We start from the raw sequence: 18,478 nt of genomic DNA on the forward strand, positions 1-18,478 counted from the left end.
AATAAACTATGGCTAACCCCAAATCCAACACAGCATCAGCTTCCTAGGAGCAGGTAATCAGCCCCCTCATGCCTACATGGGGCTTCTTAAGGTGGATGTGCATTGGCCACTATTTCTACTTGCAACTGAATACCCTAAAGCTACACCGTCTGATGTAACAGCCACTGCCCATAGGTGGCTATTTCCATTTAAATTCATTAAACTCAACTGAAATGAAAACTCCAGGTCCTCAGTCTCACTAGTCACATTTCAAGTGCCCAACAGCCATATGCAGTGAGTGGCCAGTGCACTGGAGAGAACAGGGAGAGGCCATGCCTGTCACTGCAGGAAGTTCTGCTGGACAGCATTGGCCTAGGCAATGGGATTACTATACAGAGACCACCAGTAGTACATACAAGTAGAATTTACTGCCTGGACAAGTGGGTTAAAAGCTAAAAGCTAAGATCCTAAGCCCTATTGCCATGAGACGGGAAGAAAGGCAGGATCCAGGGCAGGAAGCAGCTATGCTATCCACAGCTCTGGGCAGAAGGGGAAATCTGAAGGATAAGGAGAAAGATGGCTTTGGGGGTCAGAAACAGACCTTTATGACCTTGTTCTTGAATAAAAGTAGTTTATGGAGGCAACTGAAGTGAAAAAACTCAAATGAGCTTAAACAGAAAGGAGTACTGTTGTAACACCAAATTTGCTTATAGGTGACAGCAGAGAATTACAAAAAATGACCAGAGTAACGTATAAATCTCTGGGCTCTCACTGCAATACCCAGGGCCCAAGGGCAGTGAAAGAGCTTTGGAAGTGTCCTACAGGAAGCTGTCAGGCAGGACAGGCAGGAATGCCAGCACAGTGATGGACAACACCCCCGGAAGGAGGAAGCTGCCAGCAGAGGCCACTGATCGAAGCTCAATGACAACTAGGGGTGGTAAAGAAGAGGGGTTAAGGGGTATATTAACAGAGGCCACTACTGCCAATTTCCTGAAGGCAGCAGCAAAGCACAGGGGTGCAAACCTGTTTCTTCATTTCGGAATCTTAGGTGCAAATGAGAAATAATCACTGTGGAACACAGTGAATAAGAAGATGTAATAATATTTTGTATATCAATTTGGGGCTTGGGGATTTTCCATTTATTAAAATACACCATGCTCATGCACTGATAAGCATACACTGGAGTCATTGTGGGCACAGGCTGTAGGAGGAACTCTCCTAGCTGGCCAGGAAGCACAGAGATTAACTTGGTTCTCTAGATGCCTTAAGTCAAGTGAAGTAGGCCACACTCAAAAAACAATCTGAATCCTTCATGCTACTGGCAGTTTTTGCCATTAGAGTTACATTTATTTTAAGAGAAGGAGGTTATTATTACTGGAAAATCACCAGCAAACATTATTTTTAGAGAAGGAGGTTATTATTACTGGAAAATCACTAGCAAACAATACTGTTCAGAATTCCAGCCATTTATTATCCATTATCTATCCATTACTACTCCACAGTCCCACTGTTTGTCATATGTTATTAGTATAATGGCCTCATAATGGGCTATGCTTCTTTGACACTATTACAATTCTGCCATGGTTCACTCTGTCAGTATTTCAAGGAAGGAAGCATCATATAAAATGAAATAATACATGATTTAAATTATTCAAATATTATGTAATTCTCAGCCATGCTTAAAGTAAGCATATTGCTTCTTAAAGGCATATTCATAATACAGAAACACCAATGAATCAAATTTTCTATGTGATGTTAGAAATAGCTCCTCTTTTAAGGAATATGTAGAGAGTGTTTAGTTAATGCCAATGGCTAATGCACATTTGTTTTGCATAAGGAATACATAATCCTTAATAAACAGTAATTTGCACCAATAAATAACCTATCAGTACACTCTTATTTGCAACTCACATTCATTCTTTTCTTCATTCATCTGGCAAATATTTATTGAGTACCCATAAAATGCCAGGTGCTGTTCCATAGGCACTAGGGATATCAAGAGTACTTGGGAAATCAAGGGATAAAAATGTTCCTTCCACTAACTTCTAGAGGCAAAACAAAGTATAAATAAACAAAACCAATATATAATCTAATGTCAGATAACCATAAATGCCTACGATGAAAACTAAATTCGTGTAAGAAAACAGTGAATTGCTTCAATAGCAGCAGGAATAATTCTCCCACCGCAACAAGTAGAAACTCCAAGTGTACATGTTCAGACACGGATTAAGAGGTGGGCTTGGTCATGGGAATATCGGCAATTTTACCACGAGTTTCTCTTTTCCCAGTGAATGAGAGGGAAGATCACTAGAAGATAATGAGGTGAAGGCTATGAGGAGCGAGGGTGTGTGAAACGGTTCTCTTGGAGAATGAGAACATGAAGTTATCAGGAAAATGGAGTAGAATGCCATGAATGGGCTTAGGGTTCTCTTGGACATTTGTGGAGATAAATTTGAAGGCAAGTCTCTCAAAATGGCTCTTTGTGTTTCTCTGGCCACAAGATTAAATTTTGGCTCACTTTGAAATTTATAATCAGGCAATTATGTGAGAATAGACAAAAATTACATTCCCAATGAAGTGAGGGATTACAGAGAGACTCAAAGAGAAGGAAAAGACAACCAACTGGGAAAGAAAAATGCAAATTTATATTCACAATGATAGAGTGTACAATAACCTGACTTAATCATTACATATGCTATGCTTGAGACAAAATTTCACATAAAATTGCACCCCATAAATATGTACAAATATTGCATAAATATAAATACCCCATAAATATGTACAAAATTGTACCCCATAAATATGGACAAACATAATGTATCCCCAAAAAGTGTGGAATAAGACAGTGTTAAATTAGGTTTAGTCTAAAGCTGCCTCCTTACATATTTTGTGTTCAGCCTAAAGGTTTCTCTGTATACAGTGAAGTGCAACTAATTGGATATGTAAATAGACTGTAACCTACTCTTGTGCCAGTCACCAACTTTCAGCCAGTCAAAGGCAGACAACTGTTCACATCACATTCAAATAAGGCAAATGCAGAGCTGCAACCAATCCTGCTGCTTCTGTGCCTCCCTTCCATTTTCTGCATATCACTTCCCATTTTCTGTCCATAAATCATCTCCGACCATGTGGCAGCACACAGTCACCCTGAACCTCTTCTGGTTCTAGAGCTACCCGATTTGTTAATCATTCCTTAGTTCAAGTAAACTCTGTTAAATTTGTTTAAAGTTTGTCTTTGAACAATAGGTTGGAGGAGTAAGTTAGGACTTGACTTTGCAGGATCTAGTAGGACATACTGAAGAGCTGATTCTTTTTTTACCTAGATGCAATGGGACGTCATGGAAGGATGTATGCAAGGGAGTCATGTGGTCCAGTTCATATGTTTAAGATCACTTTGGCATCTTTGGGTCGTGAAGATTGAGAGGGTCTGCAGCAGGTGCAGAGAAACAAGCTAGCAGGTGACTGCAGTGGTCCAGGTGAGAGATGCTGCTGGCTTTCATTAGGGTGGCAGTCAGGAGGACTGTAGTCATAGGAATAGAGAGAGGTAAGGAGTCTAGGAATATATTGTCTGGAGTTAGTGTCCATAGACTACGGTGGTTGACCATGTGTGGCAACTCTGAGACGGGTAGATTGTACGAATGACTCCCAGTTTCTGTTTTAAGCAATTTGGTAGATCAGGCTACCATTTACTAAGTTGAAGATGCCTAGGGAAGAAAAAGGTGTGTGTATTGAGGAGCTCAGTCCAGGAAAAATTAACACAGACATACAAAAGATGTCAAAAGTACCAGTTACATACCTAACCCTGGAGCTCTGGGAGAGGTCACAGCGGTAGATACAATTTTTAAAGTTATTGGCAAATATCAAGTGCTGAAAACCAAGGGAATGGATGGCCTCACTTAGAGAGAGAGAACTGAGCAGACATTCTCAGCCCAGGCATGTATTAAAACCACCTGGGAGAGCTGTACCAAGTGCTGGTGCCTGCTGGGCACTTCATGCAGTCAGGCTTGAGTACACAGCATAGGGAAGAAACAGCAAAAGGCCCAGGACCAATGCTTTGGCCAGTGCCAGTCTTCAGAGGTTAAGAAAAGCAGAGAAGCCAACAAGAGGACTCAAAAGGAACAACGAGGTCAAAGAAAACAAGTAAACACACTGGCATAGAATCTATGATAATAACTACTACCCCCAGATCCCCCTCAAGAAAACAGGCTAGATAGGGAAATGCTGATGAGGTGGGATAGCCGACTCCTCCCACATTATCCATCACATTAAGAATTCAAAGACTATGAGCCAGACTCCAGCTCTCTAACAGAGCCTCACATTCCAGCCCAAAGCAAGGAGAGTACATTTCAAGCTTACCTGAAGTTTATTCCAAAATTAGGGTGTAATTGGCTCATAAAGTTGACTAGACTTCCTCAACTTACGACACTGTTGAGGTGGAAGGGCTTTCCAGAGAACCTTATAACAGTGTTGAGTTGGGAGGGCCTGATGTCTGCTGAATTCAGAGCCAAAAGAAGCCACTCATCCCTAACTCACTGTGGAGTGAACACCACCACCCTCCTTGGTTCACGTGGAGAAAGGTATCACAAACCAGGGCAAAGAACAGTCACTCCACCCAGTCCTAGGAGCAAACAGGTATTCCTTGCTCCTGTTTAAGAACAGGGATTGCAAACTTCAATGCACATACACACCAGGTGGGATCTCGGGAAAATGCAGATTCTGATTCCAGGGGTCTGGGGTGCTGCCCCAGATTCTATGTTTCTACCCAGCTCCCAGGTGATGCAGACACTACACTCTGCTGATCTTGACTGGGAAGTCTCTAGAGAGCCCTACCTGTACCAAGCCTTTCCAAGGCCACATTCAGCTCTGGAATGAACCCTCAGCTGCCACATGGCTGCCCTAAGCCTGGGCATGAAATCTGCCTGAACACCTTCTGCCGTGCCCGTTTAGGGTGTGTGCCCAGCCTGCCTCACATCCCCCGTTCCTGGGGCTGACATGCTGCCCAGACTGCTCCTCAGCACCCCTTTGGTTCAGCTTTGATTCGTCCCCTCAGTTTGGTCCAACAACCCTGAAACACCACTCCATCCTCCGTGTTTACAGGATCTACACACCCCCTTTTTTCTATTGCCATGCCCCTTGGAGTTGGAGAAAGACACTTTCCCGTGAATATGGCCTGGTCCTGTTGTTTCCATGGCCCAGCACCGGCTGTGCCAAGGACTCAAGGACACACACAGGACTCTAGATGGAGTCCTGGGCTGGAGAAGTTGGGAATGAGTCTTTACCAAGGGGCAGGAGGAAAAGAAAAAGCTCTGTGGCTACTGCTTGGGCTGGGGCCACCGCCCCTTCTCCCCCAGCTGAGCCCTGATGGCTTCAACAGCTGTGTAACTCCTCATGATTCCTCTGGTCACAATCCAAATAAAAATCTTGCATAGACCACCTGTCCAAGGGGTTTTCAATAGCTTTAAAAGAAAAAAAACATATATGTGCATCCATATATACACGTATGTATACACACAGATTTACATTAAAACGAATTAAACCCAAAGTCTCTTTTGTCTCTACATGATAGTAAATAAAAGCATTTGGTGTTTGGAAATGCAAATAAAACAAGTTATGTTACATACTTTTTCTAAGAGGAGAAAAACCATTCTTGGGAAGCCATCTGCCCCTCAGCACAATGCTCCCTGCATTTGGAATGGCTTTTACAGTACTTGAGGGTTTGTGCCTTGCACTATCACACTGAACTGTCGCACTATCCTCTCTCTCCAGGTAGATGGTGAGGGCAGGTTCCAGGTATGCATCGTATCTGCAGGGCCCACAGCTCCTGGGATGGTCTCTTTCTTCTACTTGAGCAGTGCTCAGTCAATGAAAGCTGTGGATTACACAGTAGACCTCATCTCTTCTACTTCTTTTTCCTGAATATCTTACTTTTATGTAACGCAATTGCATAAGGCAGAATAACAGGCTCCCAAAGATGGCGAAATTCTAATCCTTGAAACCTGTGAATAGGTCCCTTTATACGGCAAGGCGATTTTTGTGAGAGTGGTCAAGTTAAGGATCTTAAGATGGGGGGTTGTCCTGGATTATTCAGTGAACTCAAAGAAATTACAACAGTGCTTAGAAGAGGAAAATAAGAGTGTCTGAGGCAGACGTTTGAAGGTGCTATGCTGCTAGCTTTGAATAGGGATGGAGAGAGGGACCAGAAGCCAAGGAGTAAAGGTGGCCTCTAGAAGGTAGAAAAGACATGGAAATAGATTCTTCTCCAGAGCTTCCAGAAGGAACCAGCCTTGCAGACACCTTCATTTTAACCCAGTGATACTTCCGACCTAGAGAAATGTAACATACTGGTTTTTTATTTTTTTTATTTTACATTATTTGTGCTGGGTTTTTTTTTATTATTTTTATTTTACTTTAAGTTCTGGGATACATGTATAGAATGTGCAGGTTTGTTACATAGGTATACATGTGCCATGGTGGTTTGCTGCACCCATCAACCTGTCCCCACTACATTTGTAGTAACTTGTTAAAGTAGTAATAGGAAACTAGAATAACTACATTCTGGAAATAAATGAATCTTGTATAAAAATCTACTCATCCTCTTCTCGAAGAAAACTCTCCTTTCCCTGAGTCCACCATCCTTTCTTATATCACAAGAAATGGCAGAGATTTTGGAAGAAAAATGGCAGACATTTTGGAAGAAAAATGGCATAGATTTTGGAAGAAAAATGGCAGAGATTTTGGAAGAAGGAGTCGGGGGGAGAATGTGGTCACCATCTTGCTTAGTTAGTCTATTATTCACTTATTTATTTTTGAAAGATATTCTTCCAGCGGTTAAAAATAGAGTGCCTACAAAGCAGGATGTGAGCAACAGAGACGATGTTTGGCATAATTAGCTAAGTATCAGTATTAGTAAGGGCATCTGGAATGTCAGAACTGCAGCTGGTCAGAAATAGTACACTTCTGTTCAGGAAAACGGCAGAGAATGTGTATGTCTCCTCCAAAGCTAAGACAAATCCCACAGATTCTTGTTTGCTCTGAAGGCATAGAGTGAGTACATATTGCACATTCTGACTGAAGGTCTGGGAAATGAGGTGGCTTCATTATCACAGAGGGTCAGAGGTCTTACTTACACTTTTTGAGCAAATATAAAGCTCTGAATAAAGGACCAAGGGTATGCAGAATGAAGAGCCTGCTTTATCAAGAACTGTTAGTCTAAAATGAGGTCCTTACTCAAAGGCCCATGAACCCTTGAAACACAAATATAATCCTGTATTCGTGTACAAGCATATATGCATTTTGCATGGGAGCTATCTGTAGCATCCCTCAGACACTCAAAGAAATGCATATCCCTAAAAAAGAAGAGTTAAGAACAACTAGTGCTACATCATCATCTTTTATTTAAGAAGTTTCTGCACAGTGTTGTGCACAGAGAACTGTGAAACATTCTATTTCTATTCTATCTAGCTCATCACTAAGCTGATGGCTCTAGCCAAATAATCATGTCAGGATCTCATTAGATCTCACAGGTCAGGCTGGTAAGATGGGCACAGGGTGGGGAAGTTATCCAAGGAGTCCTAGAGTAGGCTCCAATTCATCTCCAAGGTCACATGTTTCGGTGGTGCTGCCAGGCATGTATTTCTGTTCTTGGTACACTGACTTTAATAAAAACATGAAAGGTAAATCCCTGCTACAGTTCTTGAAGAATACAAATATAGTGAGAGACTAGACATCCTTTCAGGGGCTTGGCTACTTTCACACTGAAAACCGAATAAACAGAAGGTTATCAACTGATAGGAGAAAAAAATATGTATTTCTTTTAAATCCAGAAGCTGTTGATTACATGGTAGCCCGCATTTCTTCTACATTTTTTTTACTTAATAGCTAAAATTTATCTAAAACTAGACCGAAAATTAAATATAGATGTGATTTGGTCCAAAAATAAAATATTGGAAAAAATAACACAAGGATATAAAACTACTTATACTAAAGGTAACAACTAAATACATTCATCTAATAGTCTAACCAATACAGTATCTCTTAAGACAGGGGTTGGCAGATCACAGCCCACAGGCCAAAAAGACCCCTATTACCACCTGTTTTTGTGTGTCCCGTGCGCGAAAAATGGTGTTTACATTTCTAAATGGCTGGGGAAGAAGTCAAGAGAAGATTATTTCATGACATGTGAAAAGTATGTGGGATGCAAATTTCAGAGTCATTTATTTGTTTATATATTGTCTCTGGCTGTTTTAGTGATGGACATTGGAGTTGAGCAGTTACCACAGAGACCACACGGCCCACAAAGCCTGAAATATTTACTCTCTGGCTCCTTACAGAAAAGGCACTGTCACCTGGTTTAAGAGCTCAGGCTGAGGAACCAGGCCGACTGGTTCCCACCTGGCTCTACCACTTATAATCTGTGCAACGTTGGCCAAGTCCCTCAAGCTTTCTGTGCCCATTTCCTCACATGTGCTACTTTATTGGGTTGCTGTGAAGAATAAAAGAGTAAGAAAATGGGAAGCAAGGACACAGCAGCATGGGGGCTTGAGTGAGCCAGCTCTAGTGCTGTCACTGCTGTTCTTCGTTTTACCTAGAATTAACGGAGGCACGTTCACCTGGTTGAGCACTCTCCCTGCTTCAACTTTTCTGGAATTCATGGCTGACACTAATTTATAGTTTTACCTACTCAAGAAATTATCTTTTCATTGATGGGTCATAACAGTTCTGAAATTGTCCCAGTCTCCTTCCCAGATGAAGACAGCTATCAATCACTGTGACACTGTCATGGCCATTAATGATAAGCTTAGCTCAAAGGACAGTTGTTTTTAATGTTGGTATCTTGTTCTATCCTCATATTTCAAAGCCCTCATCAAAAACGCATCCCAGGCCAGGTGCAATGTCTCACGCCTATAATCCCGGAACTTTGGGAGGCCAAGGCAGGTGGATCACTCGAGCTCAGGAGTTCAAGAGCAGCCTGGGCAACATGGCAAAACCCCATCTCTGCAAAGAAAAACAAATTACAAAACTTAGCTAGGTGTGATGGCACACACTGTAGTCTCAGCTACTAGGGAGGCTGAGGTGTAAGAATCGTGTGAGCCCATGGAGGTCAAGGCTGCGGCAGGCCACGATCGTGCCACCAAACTTCAGCCTAGGCAACAGAACGAGACCCTGTCTGAAAAAAAAAAATGCCAGTTAGACAGAGGTCAGGTGGCTTCTTTCTGGAAGCACAGGCGACCCGCAGTAAAGTGAACATCACTGACTCATATCTGGATTTTTGCTTTGCATTAATACTCCTGCAGGTTTTTCTCAGACAAGAGCTTTTGAACTTATTGGTCTGACGTAAAATCCAAAATAGTTTCTAGTCATATAATTAGACAGCCATAACAATTCCTCTTGGTCATGATGCTCTGATTTCATTGTGAAATGCCACAAATATGTCCAGTTAATGCATTAAATAGGAAAAGACTTGTTGAAGGACTCAATTTATTAATGATTCAGTAGAACTTCTTAAAACATCAATTTGAAATTCATTTATAATTCATTTCACAGCTTAGCTGCACTTCCCACAGGGCAAACATTTATCAAATATTACTCTGTTTTAAGTCCTTCCTTTACATTTATTTGTAGAATACTTTTTCCCACAAATAATGGCTAAACTTCCTAAAAGCATCCATCCATCTACCGTAATTTAATGTGCATTTTCTGATAAGGTGACAGTAATGGGCTTTCAGATATAACAGCACACACTGTACAATCAAACAAAAGAATAACTATTAAACATAATAGCTGGCTATAAATTGAACAAGATACACCGAGTACATCATAAATATTTATTAGAGAGCAACTATCATAATTAATAAACTAGCATCTTAAAACCCTGCCATGGCATGAAAAACTTCACCACTCACCTGCCAATGAACCACACATCACCAAATGAGTATTTTCAGTATGAAAATCAGAAAATCTGGCCTGACTAGTTTAAGTGGATTTATGAGGGTGAGCGAGCAGAGGATCTTGGATGAGGCTGCTGACAGTCCTATCCCCCGGCACTGACCATGTATGGTCTCTAATTCCAATGGCTTATCGCAGCTACAGGGCAATTGCTAAAACGTAGAGAATACTGGTTTCGGATTAGAAACATGGATATCCTTGAAACTTCATCAGATTGCTTAAGTTCTCCAGGTCAACTACACAGCAAAAATAACATCTACTTAAAAGAGTTGATGCAAAGCCAAAAATATGATATATAACATACTTGCTAAGTACCCACTCTACTATTACTACTTCTATTACTTCTGATACTTGCACCACTACATCCACTACTGTTACCACTTCTACTATTACAAACACTAGGCAAGTTATTTCATCCCAATTCTCTTAGCCGGGATACTATTAGCGAGCACATATAAATAATAATAATCCTGATTTCTTTAGACCTGAAGCCCATAAGGCCCACTAAACTAGCAAAAACAAACAAACAAACAAACAAATAAACAAAAAAACAAAACAAAAACCAGACAGTAACAAGTGGTGGTGAAGATGTGGCGAAATTGGAGTCCTCGTATAATGCTAATGGGAAAGTAAACCAGTGCAGCCACTTCAGAAAACATTTTGGCTTTTCCTCAAAATCTTAAATATAGAGTTACCATATGACCCAGCAATTCCACTCCTAGGTATATATCCAAAAGAAATGAAAATATATGTTCACACAAAAACATATGTAAATGTTTATCCCAGCAGTAATCAAAATACCCAAAATAAACAACCCAAATGTCCATCAACTGACAAGGAGATAAACAAAATGTGGTATATCCATAAAATGGATATTATTCAGAAATAAAAGGAATGAAGTACTGATACTTACTGCCATATGGATGAACCTTGAAAACATTATACCAGGTGAAAGAAGCCAATCAAAAGATCACATATTATAGGATTCTGTTTATATTAATTGTGCAGACTAAACAAATCCATAGACATTATGGGAAATAGATTGGTGACTACCAGGGGTTTGGTTGGGTAGAAGGAGGGTAGAATGAGGAGTGGCTGCTAATGGGTACAAGGTTGCTTTCTGGGGTGATGAAAATATTTAAACTTAGTGGTGATGGTTGCACAACTTTGTGAATATACTCAAGACCATTGAATTTTAAGGTATGTGAATTGTATCTCAAAAAAGGTATAAGAAAAACAGAACTAATAAACTACATAAGGCCAACCACATATTTGGGGAGTGGCAGAAGGAAATGAAGTCATCTTTAGTGGATCTGTCGTGCTCTGTCAAGAACTGCCAGTACCACACAGGACCCTCCAGGCAGGACAGGCAATGTGGACTTGGACACAAGCGACAAAGTGAGTGGGGTTGTGGGCAGTCACAACTCCTCATCCTACACATCTGCTCTCCCACTAGGAAGTGAGTTATTTAGGATAAAAATTAGAACACAAGAGCAGGAAGAGTAGGAATGCTATAAGCTCTAGAGTTGAAAACATCTGTTTAAAAGCTGGGGTTTAAAGCCCTGTTCCCATATATACTATCTTGTGACCTTGGACCAGTTATTTAACCTCTGTGGGCTTCAGTTTCTTCATCTATATAATGGGTATAACAACAGTACCTTATTTCACATGGATGCAGGAGGATACAATTAACAAATGTAAAGCCCTTAGAACGGTGTCTGACAAAGACTAAGTGCCACCACCACCATAGGCATTGTTGAAAATGTAGTTCTTGATGTTAGAACAGGCTGACTCTGCTCTCACAATCAAACACAGGCATGCAGCACAGTAACATCTGCTCCCATTAACATCCCCCACATAATTCCAATCAAATTTCCTGCTTTTTGAACCAAGAAGGGTAGGCTTGTCCTTTGTCCATCTACTGATGACAATTGCTTCCATGAGGCCCCTTCATTAATACAGAAAATAAATACACCCAGGGAGGGCAGCACAGCAAGTGTGCACCAATTAATTACAGCAGCGGCTACTGCTAAGGTACCTATAATATAAAGAGCCAGGTAGAGTTTCAGGAATTTTCCATACACGACCACATTGAATTTTCACAACAAGCCTGTGAGGTAGGTATGGTTGATGCCATCACTTTACAGATAAGGAAAGTTCAAATATGTTGAGTAACTTCACCAAGTTACCACACAGTCAAATAAGTCAGTGCTGGAATTTGAACCCAGATCAGTCTTGTCTGAGGGCATTTTCCAATACATTATTACTCCAGATGTCCAAGAGAAGAGCAGTTATGAAAATAATTGAAAACAAGAGAAGAGTGCTTGTTGACCAACACAATCATATGTGCATACTCAGATAACAGTCAGAGTGCCAAAGTACATTCAGTGCCATTCACTCCTCCACACCTTCCTTAATTCACTCACACATACAGTAAGCATCTATTATGTGCTGGGATCAAGATTGCCTTTGAAAAATATTGACTTTACAAAGAAAATTAGAGAATAACAGAACAATATGATCAACACATTAATTGAAGAATGTACTGGGCAAAGCCGAGAGCAGGAAAACTTCAATTGCTTGCTCATAAACTGGCAACAAATGATCAATCGATGCTACAGTAAATATCTTATGAACAATAAGAATATAGTCTGTCAACTAAAAATCTAAGTCAGATTTGATGTGCTATTAAGATTGAGCTTATCTTAGAAATGCAATACTCTTTTTTTTTTTTTTTTTTTTTTTTTGAGATGGAGACCAGCTCTGTCGCCCAGGCTGGAGTAGAGTGGCATGATCTCGGCTTACTGCAACCTCTGCCTCCTGGGCTCAAGCAATTCTCCTGCCTCAGCCTCCCAAGCAGCTGGGATTACAGGCACATGCCACCATACCCAGCTAATTTCTGTATTTTTAGTAGAGATGGAGTTTCACCATGTTGGCCAGGCTGGTCTGGAACTCCTGACCTCAGGTGATCCACCCGCCTCGGCCTCCCAAAATGCTGGGATTACAGGCATGAGCCATTGTGCCTGAACTACTTTTAAAATGAAAGTTAATAATAAAATGTCACTGAATTAACAAAGCAATTATGATATGCAAAAGTCATTTCCATTGAAAATGCCATAAGAGTAAACAGTAAAATGCCAGAAATAAATAAGAATTAAAGGAATATGCTTAAAATTAAACTTAAAACATTAATAAGAAGGTATATGGTAAAATACCTATATTATTCCCGAATATTATTTAACATAGTTTTTGTTTTCATTCATCAGAAGAGTAAAGGACATTTCCAGTATAAATTCTTTTGATAATCTATTGTCAAGCTGGACACTCATCTCTAAATTTTACTAAAATGTATGTACTGATTATTCTCCATAAATTGAATCAGATATTATTTTCAAATTAGGGATACAGCAAGTAAGATTTCTTTTAAATTATATCAAACCTAAATCTTTTAAGATAGTGGCTATTAAAATTAGTTGACTTCAATCTTTATTATTATGAAAAGAAAATATACTTGCATGGAAAATAATTTTTGAAGTGTAATATGTTATAGAAAATTTAATAAATTCTACAGATGCTTTCAGCTCTCTGAGAAAAATAAAGGATAAAAATAAAGGATAGTATAGAAATATTTTAATCAAATCCTTCATTCGAAATCTAACCTTTTTAGTTACAGTGAATAAACTTTTTAATTTTTTGTTTGACAAAGAAAAGCAGGAAACAAAGATTTAATCGTTCTTGGTCAGCTGTTTAATGACAATGATTTCAAGAAAAATAGAATAATGCCAATAAAAAGAAGCTTAAAAAAAGAACTGACAGTAAAAGTCAAAACACCAAATCCAAACAGAAATGTATTAGAATCTCTCTCAAAGTCAGTCATGTCTCATCTACAGATTTTCCCCTGTACACACACATAAGCTGGGAATCTCTCTATCCAAAGACCCGTGACAAGAAATTAAACCAGTTGGAGTTTTATTCTTCTGTTGTACCAAAAAATCAGAGCCTCTGTAGCCAGTTTAAGGTGTGAGTTACACCCTCTCCTTTTTTAGGGATTCTCTAGTCCCATCTTGGCCAGGGTCAATCTTCAAGGTCAAATCCAGAATGTTTTTTCCCCAGAAAACTATTGTGCAGATGAATTAAAAAACGAGGGAAGTTCATAGAATGGGAGGGTAGAGGAAAAATACTAATGTAGGAAAAATACTGATATAATAACGTAGTAATTTAAAATATGTACCTTTACTCTTTGGTCATCAACATCTACAATCGTAGCAACACGAATTAACCTGGGGTTCCGTTTATCCACAACTTCAAGTTTCATATTTGGCAGAAAACCATGAGGCAACCTCTGTAAATGTTATAAGTACAAAAAAAAATGCAATATTCAGTAATTCAGATCTCCTACTAATTTTTTCTAAAATACTATTGTTTCAGTTTTAGTAAGCCGATCTTTAATACAACTGGAATTTAGGTTTTATTTGTTTTTTTGTTGTTGTTTGTTTGTTTGTTTTTGAGACAGAGTTTCACTTTTGCTATCCAGGCTGTAGTGCAGTGGTGCGATCTCAGCTCACTGCAACCTCCACCTTCCGAGTTCAAGCAATTCTCCTGCCTCAGCCTCCCGAGTAGCTGGGATTACAGGCATGCGCCACCACACCCAGCTAATTTTTGTATTATTAGTAGTGACAGGATTTCACCATGTTGGCCGGGCTGGTCTCCTGACCTCAGGTGATCTGCCCACCTTGGCCTCCCAAAGTGCTGGGATTACAGGCATGAGCCACCGTGCCTGGAGAGAATTTAGTTTTAAGTGCACATAGGACTGTATGCATATTATTTCATCTGATTCACAAAAACCTGTGAGAGAAAAAATAACTTTTTGGCCATTTTAAAGACAGCTAAAAAGACAAAGACAGATTATATCATAAGTTTGTTAATGATTACACTAAAGTTCAAAAAGCATCTTATTACATTTTCTATATTGGTTTAGATTTTTTCCTTCTTTCTGATATTGACCATATAATTTCAGAAACTATTAACTATTCTCATTGCCCAGTTTCAAAGTGTATGGCACAGAAGGCAAAATTACTTAATAAATACTCAGAAAGGATAAACATGATCCTTTATAAATCTAAAATATGCTTAGATAAAAGCTGTGTAATTTCAACTGTTAAACTGTTTTAAAATCATACTATGATACACTTTAAAGTCATAACCTATGCTTTTGTCATTTCAACTGTAACAAGAGACAGGTGATCTGTGTGATGGTTTACTTCAAGTCTTACATTGCTAGGAACCAAGAGTCTGTAACCACAGACACACCAGGAGTCATAATCACAGAGGAAGAAAAAAGACACTGGACTTAACCAAATCATGGAAACTAAGGAAATTCAACTCTCAAAAATCAAAGTCAAAAGCAACTCTGATAGTTTCTATAGGTTGGCAAAAAGTTTCACTTTGAAAACTATTACACATAAAAGTATTCAACTGGTTTTATTGGAAATGAAAGTGTTTTGAATTTTTCAAGTCTAGAAATGGCAAAAGGAAAATAAAACCCTACTAATATGTCAGTAAGAAACCATCAAATCTTTCTGCAATATCTGGTGTGTTTCTCTTCAGCTTTTGCGGAACACATTTTCTTTGTAAGATGCATTATTACATCTACTAAATGGAGGATACTGACTATAATTAGGTCTTTCACCCCGAGACTCTTTCTGTTCTCCCCAACGTCACTGTCCTAAACAACAGAGGTATAAGAGTTCAGCATTGTAGATGCCTAAGATACATCCCTGAGCTGAATCCACAATAACCCAGGACAGAGCCTGAAAGTTGCCTTCTTCGCTACTTTTCAGAATTTTATTTTCTTGTCATTTTCCTCTTGGAAAAGTCAAATACAGTAAGTATTTTTGCTTGCTGAATCTTTGCTCTTCTTAAAACCCTTCCTAGTACTCCAGCACTTCTACTTTCCTGATTTTATTATATGAACATTTCCCCCCAGATCCAGTCAATTATAATCAATTTTTTCAAAAAATGAAATATCATTTTGTTTCAAACCCCTCTTGATCTCTAGAAAACTTTCAGTAAATGAAATCATATGTAGAAGCCCAATATATAAAATTCTGATTAAAGACAAGTTGGAGAACTTGAAACACACAGAGAACTGAAAGGAAATAGAGTTTGAAAACCACTGGTTTAGGTTTAGGAAATAAATATCTTTAACTGTACTACCTATGTACTTTATTTTAGAAATTAATTTATATTTAGTTCAATCCTAGAATAAATATGTAAGTACAAATTTGAAGTTTAAAAATTAGTATTCTAACAAATGCTAAAAGAAAGGTTTACCTCAAAATATATAAAATTATCCACACAAAGGCTATGCATCTCAACTATTTTGTTATGGCATCACGGACATTCAAACAGCCCCTGAGAGAGTGATACTGTGAAAATTCAGAGTTCTCACTCAGCAGACTAATAGCACCAGAAATGTAAGGAATGGATCATCAGCAGTTGATGAGGTGTTTTCAATTGTATCTCTGATTTACCATTTTTCAAGGAAGGAAACCATCATCTACATCCGTATATAGGAACAATAGCAAATGAGTCATCTACTTTGTATTTTTAACTAAAAGAAAAGCATATTGGTTATGAAATTACTACTTGAATTTAGAAAGAAAAAAACTAGAATAATTTTAAATTAGAATAATTTTAAACTGCCAAATGAAGGCATGACTCAATACAAACATTGTTTAAAGGTGAGAGTTTGTACCCATACAGAACTTACCATTTTAAAAACTTTGGCAGGAACTGCATTGGTTTGAGTAGCTTCCAGGTATTCTGTCCAGGAAAACTTTTCTGGATTGGGATAACCTGAAAATATATATATAAATACCAAAAGATTACTCATAGATATTCTGATTCCCATATACTACAAAACATTGTATGATATAACACCTAATGTTAATTGAATGCTCACCATTTAACAGGCCTGATGCTAAGAACTTCAGATACATTAATTCACTTAATCATAACCTCTTGAAGGCTAAGGCATGCCTGCGTTCAAACACTTCCTCAATGGTACTTTCATTCACTCAACAAGGTTAAGTGGATTGGCCAAGGTCAAAGGCCATGTGAGTACTTGACAGAGCCAGGTGACACCCAGGTTTCTGACTCCCAAGCTCCAACAAAAGCCTCCTTAGAAGTTTGAAAAAACTTACAAGCAACCATCTGACCTCAAACCATGAATTGGAAAAAGAGGACTCTGAAAATCTTTCAAATTTCTCTAATCATTCTATGTCTATTAAAGTTTTAGTCTCATTATTCCTACAATTGCAATTAAAAATATATATTGAACATGATATAAAGAACTCTGTTTATTTCAAAATTCCTTCTTGTTTCTCTTTATGTTTGTGTTCTTTCATTCCTAATTAAATTTGCTAGAGTTCTATATTGTATAGTTTTATTTATCTTTCCAAGCAAGAAGTATTTAGATTTAATCATCAGCTCTTTTTTCCTTCTTTTTTCTTTTCTAATTATATTGTTTACTGCTTTTACTCTCATTACTACCTCCCTCCTACTTCTCTTTGGTTTATTTTATATTTGTTTTGTCAAATTGAATTATAATTTATTGCATTTAAAAAAACAAGAGACAATGAATCTGCCACTATGGCCACTAAATTCAGGTTTAGACAGCTGGACACATTTTAAAAAAATATGTATTCTTCTCACTTTTTATTTTCTAAAAACCAATTATAATTGCTATCTGTGTTGCCTTGATTTAATCCTTAAATATATATTTGAGATATTGCAAGTAATTTTCATATTTGTTTAAAATAGTAATACTAATATCTAGTTTACCACATTGTAGTTTCAGACTGTCACGTGATATATAGAATTCCTGCTTTTGAGGTTTGAGGATTTCTTTTTAGTGTGAAATAGAGTCAACAATTTTTTTAAACAGAGTATATATATGTTTTAAAGTATGGTACCATTTGCAGTAATACAATCTAGCTATATTATTCAAAAATCTGTTCTTTAAGCAGAAAGTCTGAAGCAATATGCTAAAGACTCCAAAATAACTATTTTTTCTATAATTCTCCCATATTTCGGATCATTTTTCCTTCGTTTTTATGCTTTTTACTAAAAATATATTTAAAGAGGAGTACACGAATCAAGTGGATAGACTGAACATTTTTTAAAAAACTAACATACATGCCTAACCAGACACAGATCTAAGCCAGGACATTTCTAGAGCCCCAGGATCCCTTCCCCATCATCCTCCCTTTTAGGCATCACACCACCCTCCTCAAAGAGAAATCCCTACCCTTGCTTCCAACCACAGAAATCTGTTTTCTTCTGTTTTTCCCTTTACATCAATGGAATCACACAGCACGTGCTCCCGGTGGTGAACGTATTTTGCTCAGCATTCTGAATGTGAGGGTCGGGTAGATGACTGCCTTCAGAACATTCATTTTCATTGTTGAATAACATTCCATTATGTTATTATTTTACAATTTATCTATCTATTCTACTGATTGTGATCATTTGGGTGGTTTCCATTGGGAGC

General features: G+C 38.4%; 1 protein-coding gene across 16 annotated transcripts in view; it reads right to left on the reverse strand.

The window, feature by feature from the left end:
• The window catches only part of LOC105478848 (L3MBTL histone methyl-lysine binding protein 4), a 448,884-nt gene that overhangs the window by 235,461 nt on the left and 194,945 nt on the right, over positions 1-18,478 (reverse strand). For all 16 annotated transcript variants that reach the window (XR_011617078.1, XR_011617077.1, XM_071085617.1 and 13 more), the window contains 2 exons: positions 16,697-16,782; positions 14,156-14,266 (listed from right to left, as the gene is read on the reverse strand). Coding sequence is in view for 14 of the 16 variants with exons in the window: in XM_071085617.1 (XP_070941718.1) it covers positions 14,156-14,266; positions 16,697-16,782 (197 nt within the window). In the remaining 2 variants the exon portion in view is untranslated. The remainder of the gene's footprint in view (positions 1-14,155; positions 14,267-16,696; positions 16,783-18,478) is intronic.

The sequence above is a fragment of the Macaca nemestrina genome, chromosome 19 (assembly GCF_043159975.1).
Source record: "Macaca nemestrina isolate mMacNem1 chromosome 19, mMacNem.hap1, whole genome shotgun sequence".
Classification (NCBI taxonomy): domain Eukaryota; kingdom Metazoa; phylum Chordata; class Mammalia; order Primates; family Cercopithecidae; genus Macaca; species Macaca nemestrina.